The sequence below is a fragment of the Heteronotia binoei genome, chromosome 2, assembly GCF_032191835.1.
Source record: "Heteronotia binoei isolate CCM8104 ecotype False Entrance Well chromosome 2, APGP_CSIRO_Hbin_v1, whole genome shotgun sequence".
In the NCBI taxonomy this organism is placed as follows: Eukaryota; Metazoa; Chordata; class Lepidosauria; order Squamata; family Gekkonidae; genus Heteronotia; species Heteronotia binoei.
The window spans coordinates 192,767,658-192,788,905 of record NC_083224.1 but is presented as its reverse complement, the minus strand read 5'-3'; the positions used below and the strand labels follow the sequence as shown (position 1 = coordinate 192,788,905).

Genomic DNA, 21,248 nt, shown 5'->3' with positions numbered 1-21,248 from the left:
TGTGGTCCCTTTAAATGTGATGGCCAGAACTGGAGTTCAGTTATGCTTGTCACCCCTTGCATCTGGCTCCACCACCAATGTCTCCTGGCTCCACCCCAATGTCTCCTGGCTCCACCCCCAAAGTCCCCAGATATTTCTTGACTTGGAAACTCTATGCCCAAGGCAGAATCGTGCTTGTGTTGATATAACTGGAGGTCCGGGGGAGGGGCTTGCTTCCCCCACTAAAACAAGCAAAAGGAATTAACCAGACGGGGAAATATAAAGCCTACGCTCTCTGGAGTCTTTTGCACGTGTCCTCATTGAGCATAAATTCCAGAAGTCTGGGAGTCATCTTAAAAAATAACACTTACTTTCACTAATTAGCGTTGCCAGTAGGGTTGCCAATCCCCAGGTGGGGGCAGGGGATCCCCTGGTTTGGAGGCCCTCCCCCCCCTGCTTCAGGGTCACCAGAAAGTGGGGGTGGGGAGAAATATCTGCAGGGCATTCCATGATTCCCTATGGAGAACAATTCCCACAGGGTATAATGGAGTATTGATCTGCGGGTATCTGGGGCTTGGCGTGGCGGGGGTTGTCTTTGGAGGTAGAGGCACCAAATTTTCAGCATAGCCTAGGGTTGCCAAGTCCAATTCAAGAAATATCTGGGGACTTTGGGGGTGGAGCCAGGAGACTTTGGGGGTGGAGCCAGGAGATATTAGGGGTGGAGCCAAGATCAAGGGTGTGACAAGCATAATTAAACTCCAAAGGGAGTTCTGGCCATCATATTTAAAGGGACGGCACACCTTTTTAATGCTTCCTTCCATAGGAAATAATGAAGGATAGGGGCACCTTCTTTTGGGGCTCATAGAATTGGACCCTCTAGTCCAATCTTTTTGAAACTTGGTGGGTATTTTGGGGAGAGGCACTAGATGCTATACTGAAAGTTTGGTGCCTCTACCCCAAAATACAGCCCCCCCCGAGCCCCAGATACCCACAGATGAATTCTCCATGATTTTCTATGGGAATAAATCTCCCTAGGGAATAACAGAGTTCCCAGCAGACATTTCCCTCCCCTCCCCCCGCTTTCTGATGATCCTGAAGCGGGGGGAGGGCCTCCAAACCGGGGAATCCCCTGCCCCCACCTGGCAACCCTAGCATAGCCCCTGGTGAAGGCAAGTGCCACAATGGCAGTGCAGTCCACATGGCCATCACTCAGCCTGGCTGCTGCTTTTCCTGGAAGCCGGGTGGCATGCGCACTCTGAGTTGCAGTCGCTGTGCTGTCTTGGTGGCGCCCATTCCCCTCGCCGAGGCGGCAAGAGAGAGTGGGTGGGGCCAACTCAGCGCTCCCCCCAGGGCTGCACCCTAGGCAGCCACCTAGGGCTGCCTAATGGACGGGTCGGCCCTGGTCATCTCTGGCAAGTATTTGGATGGGAGATCTTGGAATACCAGAAGTCAGGAGGACAGGGGCAGGCTTTATTCAGCCAAATCCCTGAATATTCTCCATGCCCCAAGTGGGGTTCAGTCACCAGAGGCTGCCATGACTTCCAGATGTAATCAGTTCACAAAAATAGAAGATCCTGCATAAAACCATAAGAAGCAGAAAGCTGTCGGAATCTAATCAACAATGACAGTTTTATTCCGGGTATATGCTGCAGCTTTCATCTGCATGCCATGGGGTCAAACTTTGTTCAGTGCTTCAGATCAACATGGCCACCCACCCGAATTGACCAGTCGCAAAAACTACATTTCCCAGCAGAGCAAAGCAGGAGTCAAGTAATACCTTTAAGACTAACAACCTTTTATTCAGGATGTAAGCTTTCATGTGCATGCACACTTCTTCAGATGAGGAATGGTGCTTGCAGGGGCAACAGGGTAAGGGCTTCTGGTGTCCTGGCCCCACTGATGGATCTCCTGATGGCACCTGGAGTTTTTTTTGCCACTGTGACACAGAGTGTTGGACTGGATGGTCCATTGGCCTGATCCAACATAGCTTCACTTATGTTCTATGTCTGGGGCAAGTGATGCTCTGTATTCTTGGTGCTTGGGGGGGGGGCACAGTGGGAGGGCTTCTCCCTGTCCTGGGGAGGTGTTTGTTCCAAGTTTCATAATAATTTGTAATTCAGCAACTTCCCTCTCCATTCTGTGCTTCGCAGTACAACTACATTTCCCAGCAAGCGTCTCCGGAGTGCAGCTTGCGTAATACGCTCTATTGCTGGTCTCTTTCTCCCGATCGTATCGGCAAACTACACTCCCCAGGATACCTTGCGGCATATGGGGTTAAGCGCGATGCGTGACGCGACTTTCAGTCCCCGACTTCCGCCCGACCAACTATTTTGCTGTCATTTTTCTTGTCCCATTCTGGCAACGTCCCTTGAGGGAGATTCTTTTTTTTTTGGAACATATGAGAAGTTTATTTTTAAAAATCCCAAGTTATACAGAACTTTGTTGGATGAAGTAGTATCAAGTAGATTCATTCTACACACAACAAAATTCTACTGTGCATAAAGTACTACTTTGCAGAACATCTTATTTAGCATTTAAGCTAAAGTCCAGTTTGCCAAAAATCAATCAATCTATAGATAAATAAATACATATGTAAATAAATATCTTATTAAGGATAAATTAATTCATAATTGGGCTGGAATTTTTGACTCTTAAGCGAAGAAGAAGATATGGATTTATATCCTGCCCTCCACTCCGAAGAGTCTCAGAGCGGCTCACAATCTTCTTTCCCTTCCTCCCCCACAACAGACACCCTGTGAGGTGGGTGGGGCTGAGAGAGCTCTCCCAGAAGCTGCCCTTTCAAGGACAGACTCTCAGAGTGGCCTACAATCTCCTTTACCTTCCTCCCCCACAACAGACACCCTGTGAGGTGGGTGGGGCTGAAAGGGCTCTCACAGCAGCTGCCCTTTCAAGGACAGAGTCTCAGAGCGGCCTACAATCTCCTTTCCCTTTCTCCCCCACAACAGACACCCTGTGAGGTGGGTATGGCTGAAAGAGCTCTGACAGCAACTGCCCTTTCAAGGACAACTCCTACGAGAGCTTTGGCTGACCCAAGGCCATTCCAGCAGCTGCAAGTGGAAGAGTGGGGAATCAAACCCGGTTCTCTCAGATAAGAGTCCGCACACTTAACCACTACACTAGACTAGCTCCATTACAAGCCAAACGAAATGGAATGCTTAAATAAAAAGAGAAAGAAGTGGTAGCATAAATTAGAAATAATTATAGCGAGGGAAATTGAAGGTAAGTTGTGTTAACAGAACAAAGTCGGAGTTAAAGCAGAGGTTTTTTTGTAGCAGGAACTCCTTTGCCTATTAGGCCACATCCCCTTGATGTAGCCAATCCTCCAAGAGCTTACAGGGCTATAGAACAAAGAAGGAGTCAAGGTCATCTTTAAGACCAACTAAGTTCTATACAGAATGTCAGCTTTCGTGTGCTCTTAAGCAGACTTCATCGGACAAAATGGGAATGGCAAGCAGCAATTCTTAATATAAGTGGGCAGTGAGTTGGTCTGTTCCTTTCTCTTTTAGAGCAGTGTATCACAATAATGCTTTTTTGTGTTTGTGTTGACATGCTCAAATGAGGGATGTGGGCTCTTTGTCTCATTACATATACTAATCTACCTTCCACTATACTTTAATGCACCCAGTTTTTCTGATGCCTAACTTATATTATTTCTCTTTTAGAACAGTGTATCAGAATATTTGGGGTTTTTTGTTTTTGTTTTTTTGCATGGACATATACAAATAGGGGATATTGGCTGTTTGTCTTATTGCATATACCAACCCATCCTCCACTGTATTTTAATGCCTTTCTTTTTTTCTAATGGCAAACTATAATGGCTGTTATAACCTCTTGAGAAACTATGCCCTCTATTTAAACTGACAAAGCCAGAACGGTTCCTGGATTTATGGCACTTCGCACCTACAACAGCAGTCTGTTTTTTTTAATCACCCTCCAGTGTTGTTTCAGCCCCGCTTTGTCCTAATACTAACAAATACAGATCCCTATTGGTGATTCTTTTAATCTGCTAAACACATTCCTATCATTCTACACTGGCAATTTACGTATATTAAGAATTGCTGTTTGCCATTCTCATTTTTGCCTGATGAAGTCTGCTTAAGAGCATACGAAAGCTGACATTCTGAGTAAATGTGCACTTATCTACTGCTTTGTTCTATAGCCCTGTAAGCTCTTGGAGGATTGACTACATCAGGGGTGTGTGGCCTAATAGGCAAAGGAGTTCCTGCTACAAAAAAAGAGCTCTGCTTTAACTCCTACTTTGTTCTATTAACACAACTTATCTTCAATTTCCCTTGCTATAATTATTTGTAATGTATGCTACCTCTTCTTTCTCTTTTTATTTAAGTATTCCATTTCGTTTGGCTTGGGACGGAGCAAGGTTATCTTAGCGTAAAAGTCAAAAATTCCAGCCCAATTATCAATGAATTTATCCTTAATAAGATATTTATTTATTTATATATATGTATTTATTTATCTATAGCCGGATTGATTTTTGGCAAACTGGACGTTAACTTAAACGCTGAATAAGATGTTCTGCAAAGTAGTACAGTAGAATTTTGTTGTGTGTGGAATTAATCTATTGGATACTACTTCATCCGACAAAGTTCTGTATAATTTGGGATTTTTAAAAATAAACTTCTCATATGTTCCAAAAAAAGAATCTCCCTCAAGGGACGTTAAACAGGGAAGATGTTTTTTAAAGCCCTCTGCGAGGCAGGAAGAGACTACATTCCCCGTCGTGCTTAGCGGGGGCGGCGCACGGGGATGACGTCGACGACCGAGGGGCGTGCCGGGCTGCCGCATAACAGATGAGGGGGCGTGTCCTGGGGGGGTCCTCCGCTGCCGCCGCCGGAGGCTCCCAAGATGGCGGCGCTGGCGGAGCGGGGCTACGCGCTGTCGTGCGGGCGGCTCGGCCGCGGCACCCGCGTCTCCGTCTTCCACGTCAAGCTCACCGAGTCCGCCCTCCGCGCCTTCGAGGCCTACCAGGGACGCAAGGTGGGTGGGGAGTGGGGTGGGGAGGGCTCGCCCCCCCAGGAAATATGTGGGGAGGGAGGGAGGGATCGGGGCCCCCGCCCCCCACGGAGGGGAAAGGGCCCCCCCCGGCTTGGAAGTTTCTTCTCCCCCCCAAAAAAATACAAGCAGCCCCCCCCCCAAATATAAGCAGACCCCAAATTATGGGGGGAGGAGGGGCCGCCCCAGATATAGGGGAGGGGTCTGGTCAGGGGGGTGCTGTGGGAAATAAGGCTCCCCCCCCACTTGAAAGTTTCTTTTGGTTGTTTGTTCTCCCCCCCCCAAAAAAAATATAAGCAGACACCCCAAAATATAAGCAGACCCCAAATTATGGGGGGAGGAAAGGCCGCCCCAGATATAGGGGGCGGTCTGGTCAGGGAGGTGCTGTGGGAAATAAGGCTCCCTCCCCGCTTGAAAGTTTCTTTTGGTTGTTTGTTCTCTCCCCCCACCCCCCAAAAATATAAGCAGACCCCCCAAAATATAAGCAGATGCCCCCCCAAATTATGGGGGGAGGAAAGGCCGCCCCTGATATAGGGGGGGGGGTCTGGTCAGGGAGGTGCTTTGGGAAATAAGGCTCCCCCCAGCTTGAAAGTTTCTTTTGTTTTTTTTGTCCCCCCCCCCCCAAATATAAGCAGACCACCCAAAATATAAGCAGACACCAAATTATGGGGGGAGGAGGGGCCGCCCCAGATGTAGGGGGGGTCTGATCAGGGAGGTGCTGTGGGGAAGCAGGCTGCCCCTCCCTGTTTTTAAAGTTTCTTCTCATTTGTTCTCCCCCCCCCCCAAAAAATAAAAGCAGACCCCCCCCCAAATATAAGCAGACCCCAAATTATGGGGGGAGGCGGGGCAGCCCTAGGTATTAAAGGGGTGGTCTGATCAGGAAGGTGCTGTGTGGAAGCAGGATGTCCCCCCCGTTTGAAAGTTTTTTCTGGTCGTTTGTTCCCCCCCCCAAAAAAAATAAGCAGACCCCAAATTAATGGGGGGAGGAGGGGCCACCCCAGATATTAAAGGTGAGGGGGGGTCTGATCAGGGAAGTGCTGTGGGGAAGCAGGCTGCCCCCCCGCTTGAAAGTTTCTTCTCCTCGTTTGTTCTCCCCCCCAAAAAAATAAAAGCAGACCCCCCCAAAAATATAAGCAGACCCCAAATTATGGGGGGAGGAGGGGCAGCCCTAGGTATTAAAGGGGGGGTCTGATCAGGCAGGTGCTGTGGGGAAGCAGGCTGCCCCCCCCCCCCGCTTGAAAGTTTCTTCTGGTTGTTCTCCCCCCCCCCCCCAAATATAAGCAGACTCCAAATATAAGCAGGGAGGGGAGAGAAAGAAACTCCACCTAAATTATGCAAGGGTGGAGGGGCTGCCCCATATGAAGGGGCGGGGGTCTGATCAGGTAGGTGCTGTGCAAAAGCAGGTTTGCCCCCCCCCCCTGTAAATACGATAGCACCAATGTTCCCTCTAAGCTGCAGAAATTCTACTTTGTGAACTGCTGGCCTTAGAGTGGTGAGCTCCTGCATAAATTAGTGTGCTCTGGGGTCCTCCTTCCTGAGCTGAGACAAAAGGGTGTGAGCTGGAGGCTAAAAATCTGTGAGCTAGCTCACCCTAACTCAGCTGAGAGGGAACACTGGACAGCACCTGAAAAAAACAAGTCGGACTCCAGAACCCACCCACCCCCCCCCCGCTGACAGGAGAGGAGGCCCATACGAATTGCCAGAATGGGGAGGGTGGGGGGGTGGGAGTCAGGATTTCAGCTTGACTGGGTGGGGGCTAAGCTTTGGAGAGACACCCCTGTTCCATATTGGAAATTGGGGGGGGGGGGGGAGAAGCTGATGGGAGAGGCGTTTTCCAGCTTCCTTCAGGGCAGGCGACTGGGTGCCCCCCCCCCCCGAAACACACACGCACCTTTTCACAATGAGGGGGGGTGTGTGTTTCCCACTTTGTAGGAATAAGAGAGAAGAGGGGGGCTGGATCCACTACCTGCATGGATAATTCAGCCTCGAGCCTACCGTGATGAGCAAGTCTCCCGCTGTTGGTGGGGGGGTGGGTTGGAGAAACAAAGGGTCCTGCCTGTTCTCTGTGCTGCGGAGTGACCTTCCTAGGAAATTCCCCCCAGGCCTAGACTGTGGTGGCCCCAGGCCTAGACTGTGGTGGCCCCAGGCCTGTAGCAGTGAGCGCCCTGGCTGGTATCTGTGTTTGCAGGTGGGCTTTGGTTTTACCTCAAAGACCAGGGGCAAGCTTCTGCCTTACACTGAACTCTTCTTCAGGCCGTCACTGCAAATCCTTCATGGGGGAAGGATGCCGAGGAGCCCATTTTAGGTCGCATTTGCAGACTTTTTTAAAAAATCCAGTGTTCTGGTGGAAGGCGCGAGGCGGGGCCTCAAGCCCCTTCTCCGTGCTGTGCCCCCACCCCCAGTACTGCTGCCTGCATAACTTGTTCAGACCTGTCCTGACCCATGACCTTCCACACGGGCCCTGAGAGGGGAAGGATCAACTCAATTGCTGGATGAATTCTCTGACTTATGGTACCTTTGGGGTTGGTGTTTAAGTGCTAATTTTGCGGAGCAAATAAGAGGTGTCCCCATGGGACTGGGGTCGCCTGCCACAGATCTGGGTTCTGCTTGGTCCTGTGAAACCCCCCTGCCCCATGGCTGAGGCCCTGGCTTGAAGGGGAGGGTCGGGGGGGGGCAGGCTTCGTTCATTTCCAAGGCTTTCATCTGGGGTGGGCGTGAACTCTTGGGAAGGACTGAAGCTTGAGCAGAGGAGATGGCAATAGAACAAAGTAGGAGTCCAGTTGCACCTTTAAGACGAACAAAGTTTTATTCAGAATATGTAAGCCACGGGTGTTGAACACATTTGTTATGAGGGCCGGATCTGACGTAAATGAGACCTTGTTGGGCCGGGCCATGTGTGTGCCTGTTTAAGATTAGGAAGCAGAGCTATAACTTTTATAAAGAACAGAGACAAACACAAAATATATATAATATATATATTTAAATTAAAACATGCTTAAAACTTTAGCGCTCACAGGTCTTAAAGATGCTTTCTTTGTATCTCTCCCATGGGATCTAGTGAACTGGGCAAAGGAAGCTCTGGCTCTTTCCTTCCTTCCCCAGGGGACCAGGAGGGCGAGGAGCCTCAGCCAATGGAGAAAACAGAGGTTTTGCTCTGTAGCTCCTGTGCGATTGAGCAAGCCTGGCCAAGCAAGCTGTGATGCAGAAGGAAGCAAGATATAGGGAGAAGGAAGCAGATGGCAGCCAGTTGCTTGGGGGCCTGACAGGGGCCTTCGGGGGGGGGGCTGATTCAGCCCCCGAACTGCATGTTTGACACCCCCGATGTAAGTTTTTGTGCGCTAGAAGCACCCTTCCATCAGACGACTGGATGGAATGGCGGACAGTCTTGAAAGTGGGCAGTGAATGAGTACGCAGAATCATGGAAATGTTTGTTAGCAGATTAACAGAATCACAATTTGGGGTCTGGTGATCGTTAGTTTCTGTTAACTGGCAGCTCTGTTGCTTCTCTTACTTGGGCGTTGGGGGGGGGGCGGGTCTGTGGTGTCACCAAAGAAGCCCCCCCCCCCCAGCTCTCACCCTCATGCCTTCACCTGTTCTCACCCCGAGGTGGGTCAAGAGTCACATCCTTCTCGCCTGACTTCTGGTGGTACAGGGGCCGCCCGCCTCGTGGCTCTATTTTTAACCCCGGGGTGTGGGGTTTCCCGAAGTGGGCCCTTGGCTGAGCCGGGAGGAGGGTGCGAGCTAATTACATGCGCACAGCAGCCGCCAGAGGAGTGTTCTGCAGCTTCTGGATAAGGGGGCAGGGCACGCTGGAAAGGCAGCGGGCTGCTTTTCTCCAGCTTGTAGCTCTTGATTTGGCCTGGGAATAGCTTTGCTGGGCTAAATGCTGCACGAGTGACTTGCAGATGGGGGTGTGGTGGGGTTGATTTTCCTCATGAAGAACATAAGGACATAAGAGAAGCCATGTTGGATCAGGCCAGTGGCCCCTCCAGTCCAACACTCTGTGTCACATAAGAACATAAGAGAAGCCCTGTTGGATCAGGCCAGTGGCCCCTCCAGTCCAACACTCTGTGTCACATAAGAACATAAGAGAAGCCCTGTTGGATCAGGCCAGTGGCCCCTCCAGTCCAACACTCTGTGTCACATAAGAACATAAGAGAAGCCATGTTGGATCAGGCCAATGGCCCCTCCAGTCCAACACTCTGTGTCACATAAGAACATAAGAGAAGCCCTGTTGGATCAGGCCAGTGGCCCCTCCAGTCCAACACTCTGTGTCACATAAGAACATAAGAGAAGCCCTGTTGGATCAGGCCAGTGGCTCCTCCAGTCCAACACTCTGTGTCACATAAGAACATAAGAGAAGCCATGTTAGACCAGGCCAGTGGCCCATCCAGTCCAACACTCTGTGTCACACAGTGGCAAAAAAAATTATATATACACACACACTGTGGCTAATAGCCACTGATGGACCTGTGCTCCATATTTTTATCTAAACCCCTCTTGAAGGTGGCTATACTTGTGGCCGCCACCACCTCCTGTGGCAGTGAATTCCACATGTTAATCACCCTTTGGATGAAGAAGTACTTCCTTTTATCCGTTTTAACCTGTCTGCTCAGCAATTTCATCGAATGCCCACGAGTTCTTGTATTGTGAGAAGGGAACCTGCCCCCCCCTCCGCCTCATGCACGTCTGATATGATCACCATCTTTTCCCCCCTTTTTTTTCTTTTTAAAAAGTTTTGTTGGTTTCAGAAAAGTAGGGGTAGGGGATAGAGAGAATAGAAAACAAAATACATATTAATCTTATTCCGCATAAAAGTACTTTCAAAGAATAAGGGGAGGGACGGTGGCTCAGTGGTAGAGCATCTGCTTGATAAGCAGAAGGTCGCAGGTTCAATCCCCGGCATCTCCAACTAAAACGGGTCCAGGCAAGTAGGCGTGAAAAACCTCCGCTTGAGACCCTGGAGAGCCGCTGCCAGTCTGAGTAGACAATACTGACTTTGATGGACCAAGGGTCTGATTCAGTAGAAGGCAGCTTCATATGCTCATATGTTCAATACAAGCCTACATCTGCAGTGCTTTTCTTAAAATACATAAGTTGTCACGTATTATCATCATCATCATTTTAATATTTTATATTATGAATCTTTTTGTTAGGATATCTATTAGTTTTGACAATTCCAATAAAGGCAATCTTGTAATACAAAATACAGGGGAAAAGGAGATATAAGTTCACACCAGAGAATCTTAAGCGTCTTGAGTATCTAACCAGGCATAAAGGAGGTGGCTGAGAAGTGATATGATCACCATCTTCAGGTACTTGAAGGGCTGTTCTATAGAGGATGGGGTGGAATTGTTTTCTGTGGTCCCAGAAGGTCAGACCAGAACCAATGGGTTGAAATTAAATCAGAAGACTTTCCAGCTCAACCTTAGGAAGAACTTCCTGACCACTAGAGCGGTTCCTCAGTGGAACAGACTTCCTCCTCGGGAGGTGGTGGGCGCTCCTTCCTTGGAGGTTTTTCAACAGAGGCTAGATGGCCACCTGACAGCAATGATGATCCTGTGAATTAGGGGGAGGTGTTTGTGAGTTTCCTGCATTGCGCAGGGGGTTGGACTAGATGACCCTGAAGATCCCTTCCAACTCTAGGATTCTATGCACCCCCACCCCCTTACAGCTGGCTGTAGGTGCATCAGGTTCTGCTGTGCATCTGGGTTGGGGACAGAGAATTATCCGCTGCCTTGAGGCGCTTTGTGGATACACCGCCTCTGACTAACAGACAGGTCAGGAGAAGGCTTACGGGCTTGGCAGCTTGACATTGGCCCTTGAACCATTGAGAAGGGCCAGGCCTGCCTTTCTACACAGGTTAAGGTATTTTCACACAGTCTGCTAGCTCTGTTGGTGTACTGCCAGTTTGGTGTAGTGGTGAAGTGTGCGGACTCTTATCTGGCAGAACCGGGTTTGATTCCCCACTCCTACACTTGCAGCCGCTGGAATGGCCTTGGGTCAGCCCTAGCTCTGGCAGAGGTTGTCCTTGAAAGGGCAGCTGCTGTGAGAGCCCTCTCAGCCCCACCCACTTCACAGGATGTCTGTTGTGGGGGAAGAAGGGAAAGGAGATTGTAGGCTGCTCTGAGACCCTGTCCTTGAAAGGGCAGCTTCTGGGAGAGCTCGCTCAGCTCCACCTGCCCCACAGGGTGTCTGTTGTAGGGGAGGAAGGGAAAGGAGATTGTAGGCCACTCTGAGGCTCTGTCCTGGAAAGGGCAACTGCTGTGAGAGCCCTCTCAGCCCCACCCGCCTCCCCGGATGTCTGCTGTGGGGGAAGAAGGGAAAGGAGATTGTAGGCTGCTCTGAGACTCTGTCCTTGAAAGGGCAGCTTCTGGGAGGGCTCGCTCAGCTCCACCTGCCCCACAGGGTGTCTGTGGTAGGGGAGGAAGGGAAAGGACTCAGAGTGGACTCTGTCCTTGAAAGTAGAATCTTCCAGGCTCATCCCCACTTTATTAGCAAATTTTAGGGGAGGGACGGTGGCTCATTGGTAGAACATCTGCTTGGTAAGCAGAAGGTCCCAGGTTCAGTCCTCGGCATCTCCAACTAAAAATGGTCCAGGCCAAGTAGGCATGGAAAACCTCCGCTTGAGACCCTGGAGAGCTGCTGCCAGTCTGAGTAGAAAATTCTGACTTTGATAGACTGAGAGTCTGATTCAGTATAAGGCAGTTTCATATGTAGAAGAGGGATGGTGGCCACTCTGAGACTCTGTCCTTGAAAGGGCAGCTCCTGGGAGAGCTCTCTCAGCCCCACCCACCTCACAGGGTGTCTGTTGTGGGGGAGGAAGGGAAAGGAGATTGTAGGCTGCTCTGAGACTCTGTCCTAGAAAGGGCAGCTTCTGGGAGAGCTCTCTCAGCCCCACCCACCTCACAGGGTGTCTGTTGTGGGGGAGGAAGGGAAAGGAGATTGTAAGCCGCTCTGAGTCTCTGTCCTTGAAAGGGCAGCTGCTGTGAGAGACCTCTCAGCCCCACCCGCCTCACAGGGTGTCTGTTGTGGGGGAGGAAGGGAAAGGAGATTGTAGGCTGCTCTGAGACTCTGTCCTAGAAAGGGCAGCTTCTGGGAGAGCTCTCTCAGCCCCACCCACCTCACAGGGTGTCTGTTGTGGGGGAGGAAGGGAAAGGAGATTGTAGGCTGCTCTGAGTCTCTGTCCTTGAAAGGGCAGCTGCTGTGAGAGCCCTTTCAGCCCCACCCACCTCACAGGGTGTCTGTTGAGGGGGAGGAAGGGAAAGGAGATTGTAGGCTGCTCTGAGACTCTGATTCAGGGAGAAGGGTGGGGTATAAATCTGCATTTCTTCTTCTTCTTGCGTGCAATACCCTCTTTGAGGCAGTGGGCGCTCAAGGCCACCCTAGGCGAGGAGGCGGCTGTGGCACAGCTGTGGTGTGTACAGTGGGCCAAGCAGGTGGCCAGATCCTGCTTCGGGCCTTCCCGTGGCTGAGGCCAATCTGGACGCCGTCAGGTTTTTTCCAGGTATTTAGGAGCCAGCAAAGCCGCTGCTGCTGCGTCTGCCGCCGTCGCTGCCGCCTCAGTGCTGCCTCTGCAAAAAGGGCGACGGCTGGCCCTCAAGAGCGTGGCTTGTATTCATGTGTTTTCGCCCAGCCCCACCCTATATTTAAACCTTCCCCCAGAGCCTCTCTCCAGTGATTCCCTGCAGCAGCCGGGCAGACCTGTCTGCATACCCCGGCGAGTCGTCCCTCCTCCTTCCTCTTGCGTGCTGGTGCCAGGGCCTGTCGTAACTCTGGCCCAGCAGCGTCACTCAAGACAGAGGGTGGTTGTGACATCCCTGAAGGAGGCGGCCGGCTCAACAAGGAGGCCTTCCTCCTTGGAGGTAGAGGTCAGTGATAGAGCATCTGCTTGGTAAGCAGAAGGTCCCAGGTTCAATCCCTGGCATCTCCAACTAAAAAGGGTCCAGGGAAGTAGACGCGAAAAACCTCCGCTTGAAACCCTGGAGAGCAGGGAAGGGGTGGTGGTTCAGTGGTAGAGCATCTGCTTGGTAAGCAGGAGGTCCCAGGTTCAGTCCCCGACATCTCCAACTAAAAAGGGTCCAGGCAAATAGGCGTGAAAAACCTCAGCCTGAGACCCTGGAGTGCAGGGGAGGGACGGTGGTTCAGTGGTAGAGCATCTGCTTGGTAAGCAGGAGGTCCCAGGTTCAATCCCCGACACCTCCAACTAAAAAGGGTCCAGGCAAATAGGTGTGAAAAACCTCAGCCTGAGAACCTGGAGAGCAGGGGAGGGATGGTGGTTCAGTGGCAGAGCATCTGCTTGGTAAGCAGGAGGTCCCAGGTTCAATCCCCGACATCTCCAACTATAAAGGGTCCAGGCAAGTAGGCGTGAAAAACCTCAGCTTGAGACCCTGGATAGTCGCTGCCAGTTTGAGGAGACGATACTGACTTTGATGGACTGAGAGTCTGATTCAGTAGAAGGCAGCTTCATATGTAGGGGAGAGACAGTGGCTGAGTGGTAGAGCAGCTGCTTGGTAAGCAGGAGGTCCCAGGTTCAATCCCCACTGGCATCTCCAACTCAAAAGGGTCCAGGCAAGTAAGCTTGAAAAACCTCAGCTTGAGACCCTGGAGAGCCGCTGCCAGTCTGAGTGGACAATACTGACTTTGATGGACTGAGGGGGTCTGATTCAGTAGAAGGCAGCTTGATATATGTTAGGAAGGGACGGGGGCTCAGTGGTAGAGCTTCTGCTTGGTAAGCGGGCGGTCCCAGGTTCAATCCCCGGCATCTCCAACTAAAAAGGGTCCAGGCAAGTAAGCGTGAAAAAACTCAGCCTGAGACCCTGGAGAGCCGCTGCCAGTCTGAGTGGACAATACTGACTTTGATGGACTGAGGGGGTCTGATTCAGTAGAAGGCAGCTTGATATATGTTAGGGAGGGACGGGGGCTCAGTGGTAGAGCTTCTGCTTGGTAAGCGGGCGGTCCCAGGTTCAATCCCCGGCATCTCCAACTAAAAAGGGTCCAGGCAAGTAAGCGTGAAAAAACTCAGCCTGAGACCCTGGAGAGCCGCTGCCAGTCTGAAGAGACAAGACTGACTTTGGTGGACTGCGGGGAGGGGGGGTGGTCTGATTCAGTAGAAGGCAGCTTCAGATGTCTCTTTCTGGCCTGGCAGTGACAGAACGTAGCTCCCGAGCAATGGTGCGTTTCTTTGGGAAGGGGGCTAGCATTTTTTGAGCAATGTCTGGGTAGGCAGTCATTTGTTTTCTCCTTGAAAGCATTCGTGACCGTTGGGATCTCAGACCAGCTGATGCATATGATCTGCTGCTCTCCTCAGACCACACCACCCTGGTCTTGATCTGGGAATGCTATACTCAGATCTTTACAAGCTTGTTGGTTTCAGTGAAAGCAGGGAGGGGTTTTAGCAGTAACTGGGGGGCAAGGGGGAAGGGTTGATGCTTTCCACACTCTTGCTCAAGATGGGTAGCCGTGTTAGTCTGTAGCAACAGACACAGAGTGTTGGACTGGATGGGCCATTGGCCTGATCCAACATGGCTTCTCTTATGTTCTTATGTGACACAGAGTGTTGGACTGGAGGCGCCATTGGCCAGATCCAAAATGGCTTCTCTTATGTTCTTATGTGACACAGAGTGTTGGGACTGGAGGGGCCATTGGCCAGATCCAAAATGGCTTCTCTTATGTTCTTATGTGACACAGAGTGTAGGACTGGATGGGCCACTGGCCTGATCCAACAGGGCTTCTCTTATGTGACACAGAGTGTTGGACTGGATGGGCCATTGGCCTGATCCAACATGGCTTCTCTTATGTTCTTATGTGACACAGAGTGCTGGACTGGAGGGGCCATTGGCCTGATGCAACAGGGCTTCTCTTCTGTTCTTATGTGACACAGAGTGTTGGACTGGATGGGCCATTGGCCTGATCCAACATGGCTTCTCTTATGTTCTTAACCTTCTGGCTCTGGTGGCCATCAAGTCGAGCTTTTTTTGGTCCCGGGATCCTGAATGTAGTGCTCTCTGGGGTACATATGGGGAGAGGCGGTCCCGAAGGTAGGTAGGTCCCAGGCCACATAGGGCTTTAAAGGTTATGACCCGCACCTTGAAGCTAGCATATTTTGAGTGATGTTTGAGTAACCGTATGTGTGAAAGAGCGACATGTAGCTCCCGAGGCACAGTTTGGCCACCTAGGCTAACAAAATCTGAAGAAGTAAGTGGCGACTCATGAAAGCGCTTTCCCTGCCCCAAATTCTGTTCGTTTTTAAGGTGTTTCTGGGCTCCTGCTCTTTTAACTCCGGCAAGTTTGTGTTGCTGGCCGCCAGGCCACTGCTTCGAGATGCCTTTGTTGTTGCCCATCTTCCTAGAGCAACCTTCCACAGGAGCCTCTTCAAGTTACTAGTCCACAAAGAATGCTCCCCATCCTGTGTACCCACAGGTGTGTGTTAGTCATTTGTGAATCATGGAGCTGGAGACCGACGGTGTCCTCTGGCTCTCTTTGCTGAGAGCACAGGCTGTGAGCCAGAAGTTGGCAGTTCAGATCTCAAAACTGCTGCATCTTCTTCACCTCAGCTTCCCTACATCCAGCGTGGGAATAACGCCACCTTACAGGGTTGGCAAGATGAGAGCTTGGGGAAATTGCTGTATAAACATTGCTCTCCGAAGGAGAGGCTTTAACCTCTGCCAGACCATGGTGTTTCTGCTGGTGTTTCTTGGCTTTTCAGATAATCAGGGAAGGATGCAGTTTGGGAGCCCAATCAAGCCCCCGGAGGGCTCCTATCAGGCCCCTGAGCAACTGGCTGTCATCTGCTTCCTTCTTCCTCTCCCTTGCTTCCTTCTGCATCATAGCTTGCTTTGCAAGGCTTGCTTAATTGTACGGGAGCCACAGAGCAAAACCTCTGTTTTCTCCGTTGGCTGAGGCTCCTCCCTTGGGGAGGAATAGCTCACTTTGCCAGACTCTCTCAGTCGCACAGCAGAGCTACAGAACAAAACCTCTATTTTGTCCATTGACTGAGGCTCCTCCCTTGGGGAGGAATAGCTTGCTTTGCCAGGCTCTCTCAATCGCACAGCAGAGCTACAAAACAAAACCTCTATTTTCTCCATTGGCCGAGGCTTCTCCCTTGGGGAGGAATAGCTTGCTTTGCCAGGCTATCTCAGTCGCACAGCAGAGCTACAAAACAAAACCTCTATTTTCTCCATTGGCCGAGGCTTCTCCCTTGGGGAGGAATAGCTTGCTTTGCCAGGCTCTCTCAATCGCACAGCAGAGCTACAAAACAAAACCTCTATTTTCTCCATTGGCCGAGGCTTCTCCCTTGGGGAGGAATAGCTTGCTTTGCCAGGCTATCTCAGTCGCACAGCAGAGCTGCTGAGCCAAGCCTCTTTTCCTTCTATTAACTGAAGTTCCTCCCCCTCCAGTCCCCTGGGGAAGGAAGGAAAGAGCCAGAGCTTCCTTTGCTCAGTTCCCTGGATCCCATGGGAGAGATACCAAGAAAGCACCTTTTAGACCAACGAGTGCTAACGTTTTAAGGATGTTTTTAAGTTTTTTTAAAAATGTGTTTGTCTGTATCCTTTATAAAAATTTCTCTCTCCTACCTAATCTTAAGTAGGTACACCCATGGCCCGGCCCGACGTGGCTCGGCCCGAGAAGGTCTCATTTATGTCCGATGCGGCCCTCCTAATGAATGAATCCGACGCCACCGGCCTGCGTGTTGTGTCCAAAACGAGTTTGGTTGCACGTGGGGCTTGGCAGCAAACTCGGCGGCAGTTCTGCTTCCTTGCACCCTGAGCTAGTTAACTTGGTGGGAATAAAAGGGGCAAAATGAGAGCGTTTGGGCAGAGTGGAGTTTTTTTTGGCAGCATCCCTTTGCTGAGCGCAGAGGCTTGGGCTGGGGGGCAGGAAGCAGGGCAGCAAGGGGAGTTCTGGCTCCCTCCGGTCCTGTTTGCGGAACGGCCCTTCTAGAGCACGGGACTTTTGACCTACCACCGGTGCACGGAGGGGGTGGAAGGCGAGGGCGGGGGCTCTTGTATCCAGCTCATTGTCGTTAGTCCGCAGCAAGGGTGGTCAGACTGCGGCTCAGGATCCACATGTGGCCCTTTCACACGGATTGTGTGACTCTCGAAGCCCTCACCGTCTCCTTGGCTCGCTTGGAGAAGGCGGTTGTCTCTTTAAATCGCTTCTCCAAGTCAAGTCAGCCAGTGGCTTGGGGAATGCTTGCAAAGTTAAAGTTGTGTTCTTTCCGCCTCTCCCTCCCTCCCATTGATTTGCTTTTTTTCCCCTTAGAACATGAACATAAGAGAAGCCATGTTTGATCAGGCCAGTGGCCCATCCAGTCCAACACTCTGTGTCACATAAGAACATCAGAGAAGCCATGTTGGATCAGGCCAGCGGCCCCTCCAGTCCAACACTCTGTGCCACACAGTAAACACACACACACTGTGGCTAATAGCCACTGATGGACCTCTGCTCCATATTTTTATCCAATCCTTTCTTAAAGCTGGCTATGCTTGTAGCCGCCACCACCTGCTGTGGCAGTAAATTCCACATGTTAATCACGCTTTGGGTGAAGAAGCACGTCCTTTTATCCGTTTTAACCTGACTGTTCAGCAATTTCATCGAATGCCCACGAGTTCTTGTATTGTGAGAAAGGGAGAAAAGGACTTCTTTCTCTGCTTTCTCCATCCCATGCATTATCTTGTAAACCTCTATCATGTCACCCCGCAGTCGACGTTTCTCCAAGCTAAAAAGCCCCAAGCCTTTTAACCTTTCTTCATAAGGAAAGTGTTCCAACCCTTTAATCGTTCTAGTTGCCCTTTTCTGCATTTCTTCCTTCCTGTCTTGCGGCTCTCAAACCCCTGACGTTCATGTCTCGTGGCTCTCCAACATCTGACATTTATCCTTACGTTAAGCAAGTTCAGCCACCCCTGGGCCACAGTATCAAGCAAGAACTATCGGTCAGCCTCCCAAGATAGGCTGACTGTCCCCGGCCTAAGAGATGCCCGTCTTGCCTCTACCAAGGCTGGGTCCTTTTCGGTCATGGCCCCAACCTGGTGGAATCGACTCCCTATAGAGATCCGGGCCCTACCTGGCTTGCTAGCCTTTTGTAGGGCCTGTAAAACGGAGCTGTACTCAGAGCCAGGCAGAAGTTTAGAGTGTTGTCCCACGTGGAGCTGGTCAGATACTGAAAGTCCCTCCCTGCAGTAGCAGCTGAGCCCTGCCAAGGCAGCGACTTGATGCAGAAGAGACCCTTGGTCCTCCTTGGGAGAGGGCATCCCCCTGCGCACCCACACCTGCAGCTGCCTGGCAGCCCATCGCACTCCCTGACCACTTGGCTCAGCGCTGTGTCTCTGGGGCTGGGCCTTTCCCATTCCTGGTGACCAGAGAACCTTTCCAGGGTGGCTTGACCCAAGGACCTGAGAGGCAGTCTGGTGTAGTGGTTAAGTGCACGGACTCTTATCTGGGAGAATGAGGTTTGGTTCCCCACTCCTCCACTTGCACCTGCTGGAATGGCCTTGGGTCAGCCAGAGCTCTCTTATCTGGGAGAACCGGGTTTGAATCCCCACTCCTCCCATTGCACCTGCTGGAATGGCCTTGGGTCAGCCAGAGCTCTCTTATCTGGGAGAACCGGGTTTGGTTCCCCACTCCTCCACTTGCACCTGCTGGAATGGCCTTGCGTCAGCCAGAGCTCTCTTATCTGGGAGAACCAGGTTTCATTCCCCACTCCTCCGCTTGCACCTGCTGGAATGGCCTTGGGTCAGCCAGAGCTCTCTTATCTGGGAGAACCGGGTTTGATTCCCCACTCTTCCACTTGCAGCTGCTGGAATGGCCTTGCGTCAGCCAGAGCTCTCTTATCTGGGAGAACCGGGTTTGATTCCGCACTCCTCCACTTGCACCTGCTGGAATGGCCTTGGGTCAGCCAGAGCTCTCTTATCTGGGAGAACCGGGTTTGTTTCCCCACTCCTCCACTTGCACCTGCTGGAATGGCCTTGTGTCAGCCAGAGCTCTCTTATCTGGGAGAACCGGGTTTGATTCCCCACTCCTCCACTTGCACTTGCTGGAATGGCCTTGGGTCAGCCAATAGCTCTGGCAGGAGTTGTCCTTGAAAGGGCAGCTTCTGGGAGAGCTCTCTCAGCCCCACCCACCTCGCAGGGTGTCTGTTGTGGGGAGAGGAAGGGAAAGGAGATTATAGGCTGCTCTGAGACTCTGTCCTTGAAAGGGCAGCTTCTGGGAGAGCCCTCTCAGCCCCACCTACCTCGCAGGGTGTCTGTTGTGGGGAGAGGAAGGGAATGGAGATTGTAGGCCGCTCTGAGACTCTGTCCTTGAAAGGGCAGCTTCTGGGAGAGCCCTCTCAGCCCCACCCACCTCACAGGGTGTCTGTTTTTTTTGGGGGGGGGGAAGATAAAGGAGATTGTAAGTCTCTCTGAGTCTGATTCAGAGAGAAGGGCGAGGTATGAAGCTTCAATTCTTCTTCTTCTTGCGAAGCACATGCTCCACCCTGGAGCAGTGACCTCTCTGCCTTCCCCGCCCCCCATCCCTTCTACCAAACTTTGTTGGTCTTCACAGTGCCGCTGGACTTAAACTTAGTTCTCTCGCTTCAGGCCAATGTGGCTACCCATCCGGATCTCAACTTCTCTATGAAACCCGAGACCTAAAAACTAGGTTTGTGGTGACTGGAGGTGGGAGTAGGCCAGTGGGCGCTAGTGAGCCTGAGACTGCCCTGGCAGGGAGGGCGGGATATAAATAAAAAGTATTATTATTATTATTATTATGTGTCCCCTCGTGTCTGCTGATGATGGCGTGGAGATTGACAAAGCCTGGTGTGGAGGGGGACAAGCAGGATTGTCTGGCGCTCTCTGTGTGCTGTGTGCGCGAGCATACGTTGTCTTCTTCCTTCCTTCCTTCCTTCCTTTCTCGGAATTAGCTCTGTGCGTTGGAGGAGGCGGCGGGCGCAACCCAATGCGTAATCCTGTCATAACAAGCCGGTGTGTGCAGCTGAGCTGGAACCGAGTAGCGAGCCTGTAATAACAAACAGGGAACGAAAATAAGTCCTGCGAGGAAGTGGGTTTTGGTTTCCAAGTTTCCTCGCCGATCTCTGTAAACAGGGGAGAGCTCTCTGGGGCGTTGACGCGGGACTTGGCTTTGAAGGGGTGCAGACCCCTTCTGTTGTGAATAGAGAACCAGGATCACCCTGCCACCATTGGAAGCCACCTGAGAGCTGGAGATGGGTAGACTCCAGGGTGGAATTCTTGCAGGAGCTGCTTTGCATATTAGACTCCAGGGTGGAATTCTTGCAGGAGCTGCTTTGCATATTAGGCCACACCTCCCTGATGTAGCCAATCCTCCAAGAGCTTACAAGGCTCTTTTTTTTTTTGTCAGCTCTTGGAGGATTGGCTACATCAGGGGTGTGTGGCCTAATATGCAAAGGGGCTCTTGCTAGAATTCCACCCCCGGGGTACACCATTGGTGGCATCTGCCCTGGTATTAATGGGCACTGCCTCCTCAGGGGTTCAGGCAGAGGACTGTTTGCGTGGCACGCCAGATCCTTCAAATGAGGGCTGTCTGTTGTGGAGGAGGAAGGGAAAGGAGACTGTAGGCCGCTCTGAGACTCTCTCCTTGAAAGGGCAGCTTCTGAGAGAGTTCTCTCCGCCCCACCCACATCACATGGTGTCTGTTGTGGGGGAGGAAGATAAAGGAGATGGTAGGCTGCTCTGAGACTCTGCCCTTGAAAGGGCAGCTGCTGGGAGAGCCCTCTCAGCCCCACCCACCTCACAGGGTGTCTGTTGTGAGGGAAGAAGGAAAAGGAAATTGTAGACCGCTCTGAGACTGTCCTTTAAAGGGAAGCTGCTGTAAGAGCTCTCTAAGTCCTGCCCACCTCACAGGGTGTCTGTTGTGGGAGAGGAAGGGAAAGGAGACTGTAGGCCGCTCTGTCCTTGAAAGAGCAGCTTCTGGGAGAGCTCTCACAGCCCCACCCACCTCACAGGATGTCTGTTGTGGGGGCGGAAGGGAAAGGAGATTGTAGGCCGCTCTGAGACTCTGTCCTTGAAAGGGCAGTTTCTGGGAGAGCTCTCTCAGCCCCACCCACCTCACAGGGTATCTGTTGTGGGGGAGGAAGATAAAGGAGATGGTAAGCTGCTCTGAGACTGTCCTTGAAAGGGAAGCTGCTTTAAGCTCTCTCAGTCCCACCCACCTCACAGGGTGTCTGTTGTGGGGGAGGAAGGTAAAGGAGATTGTTGGTGGCTCTGAGACTGTCCTTGAAA

At 51.5% G+C, this 21,248-nt stretch overlaps 1 protein-coding gene across 1 annotated transcript in view; it reads left to right on the top strand.

Moving 5' to 3' along the window:
• The first annotated feature begins 4,801 nt into the window (after positions 1–4,801).
• Positions 4,802–21,248, top strand: part of ELL (elongation factor for RNA polymerase II) — a 77,015-nt gene continuing 60,568 nt past the window's right edge. The window contains 1 exon segment of the mRNA XM_060232765.1: positions 4,802–4,995. Coding sequence (XP_060088748.1) covers positions 4,864–4,995 — 132 coding nt within the window. The 5' untranslated portion in view covers positions 4,802–4,863.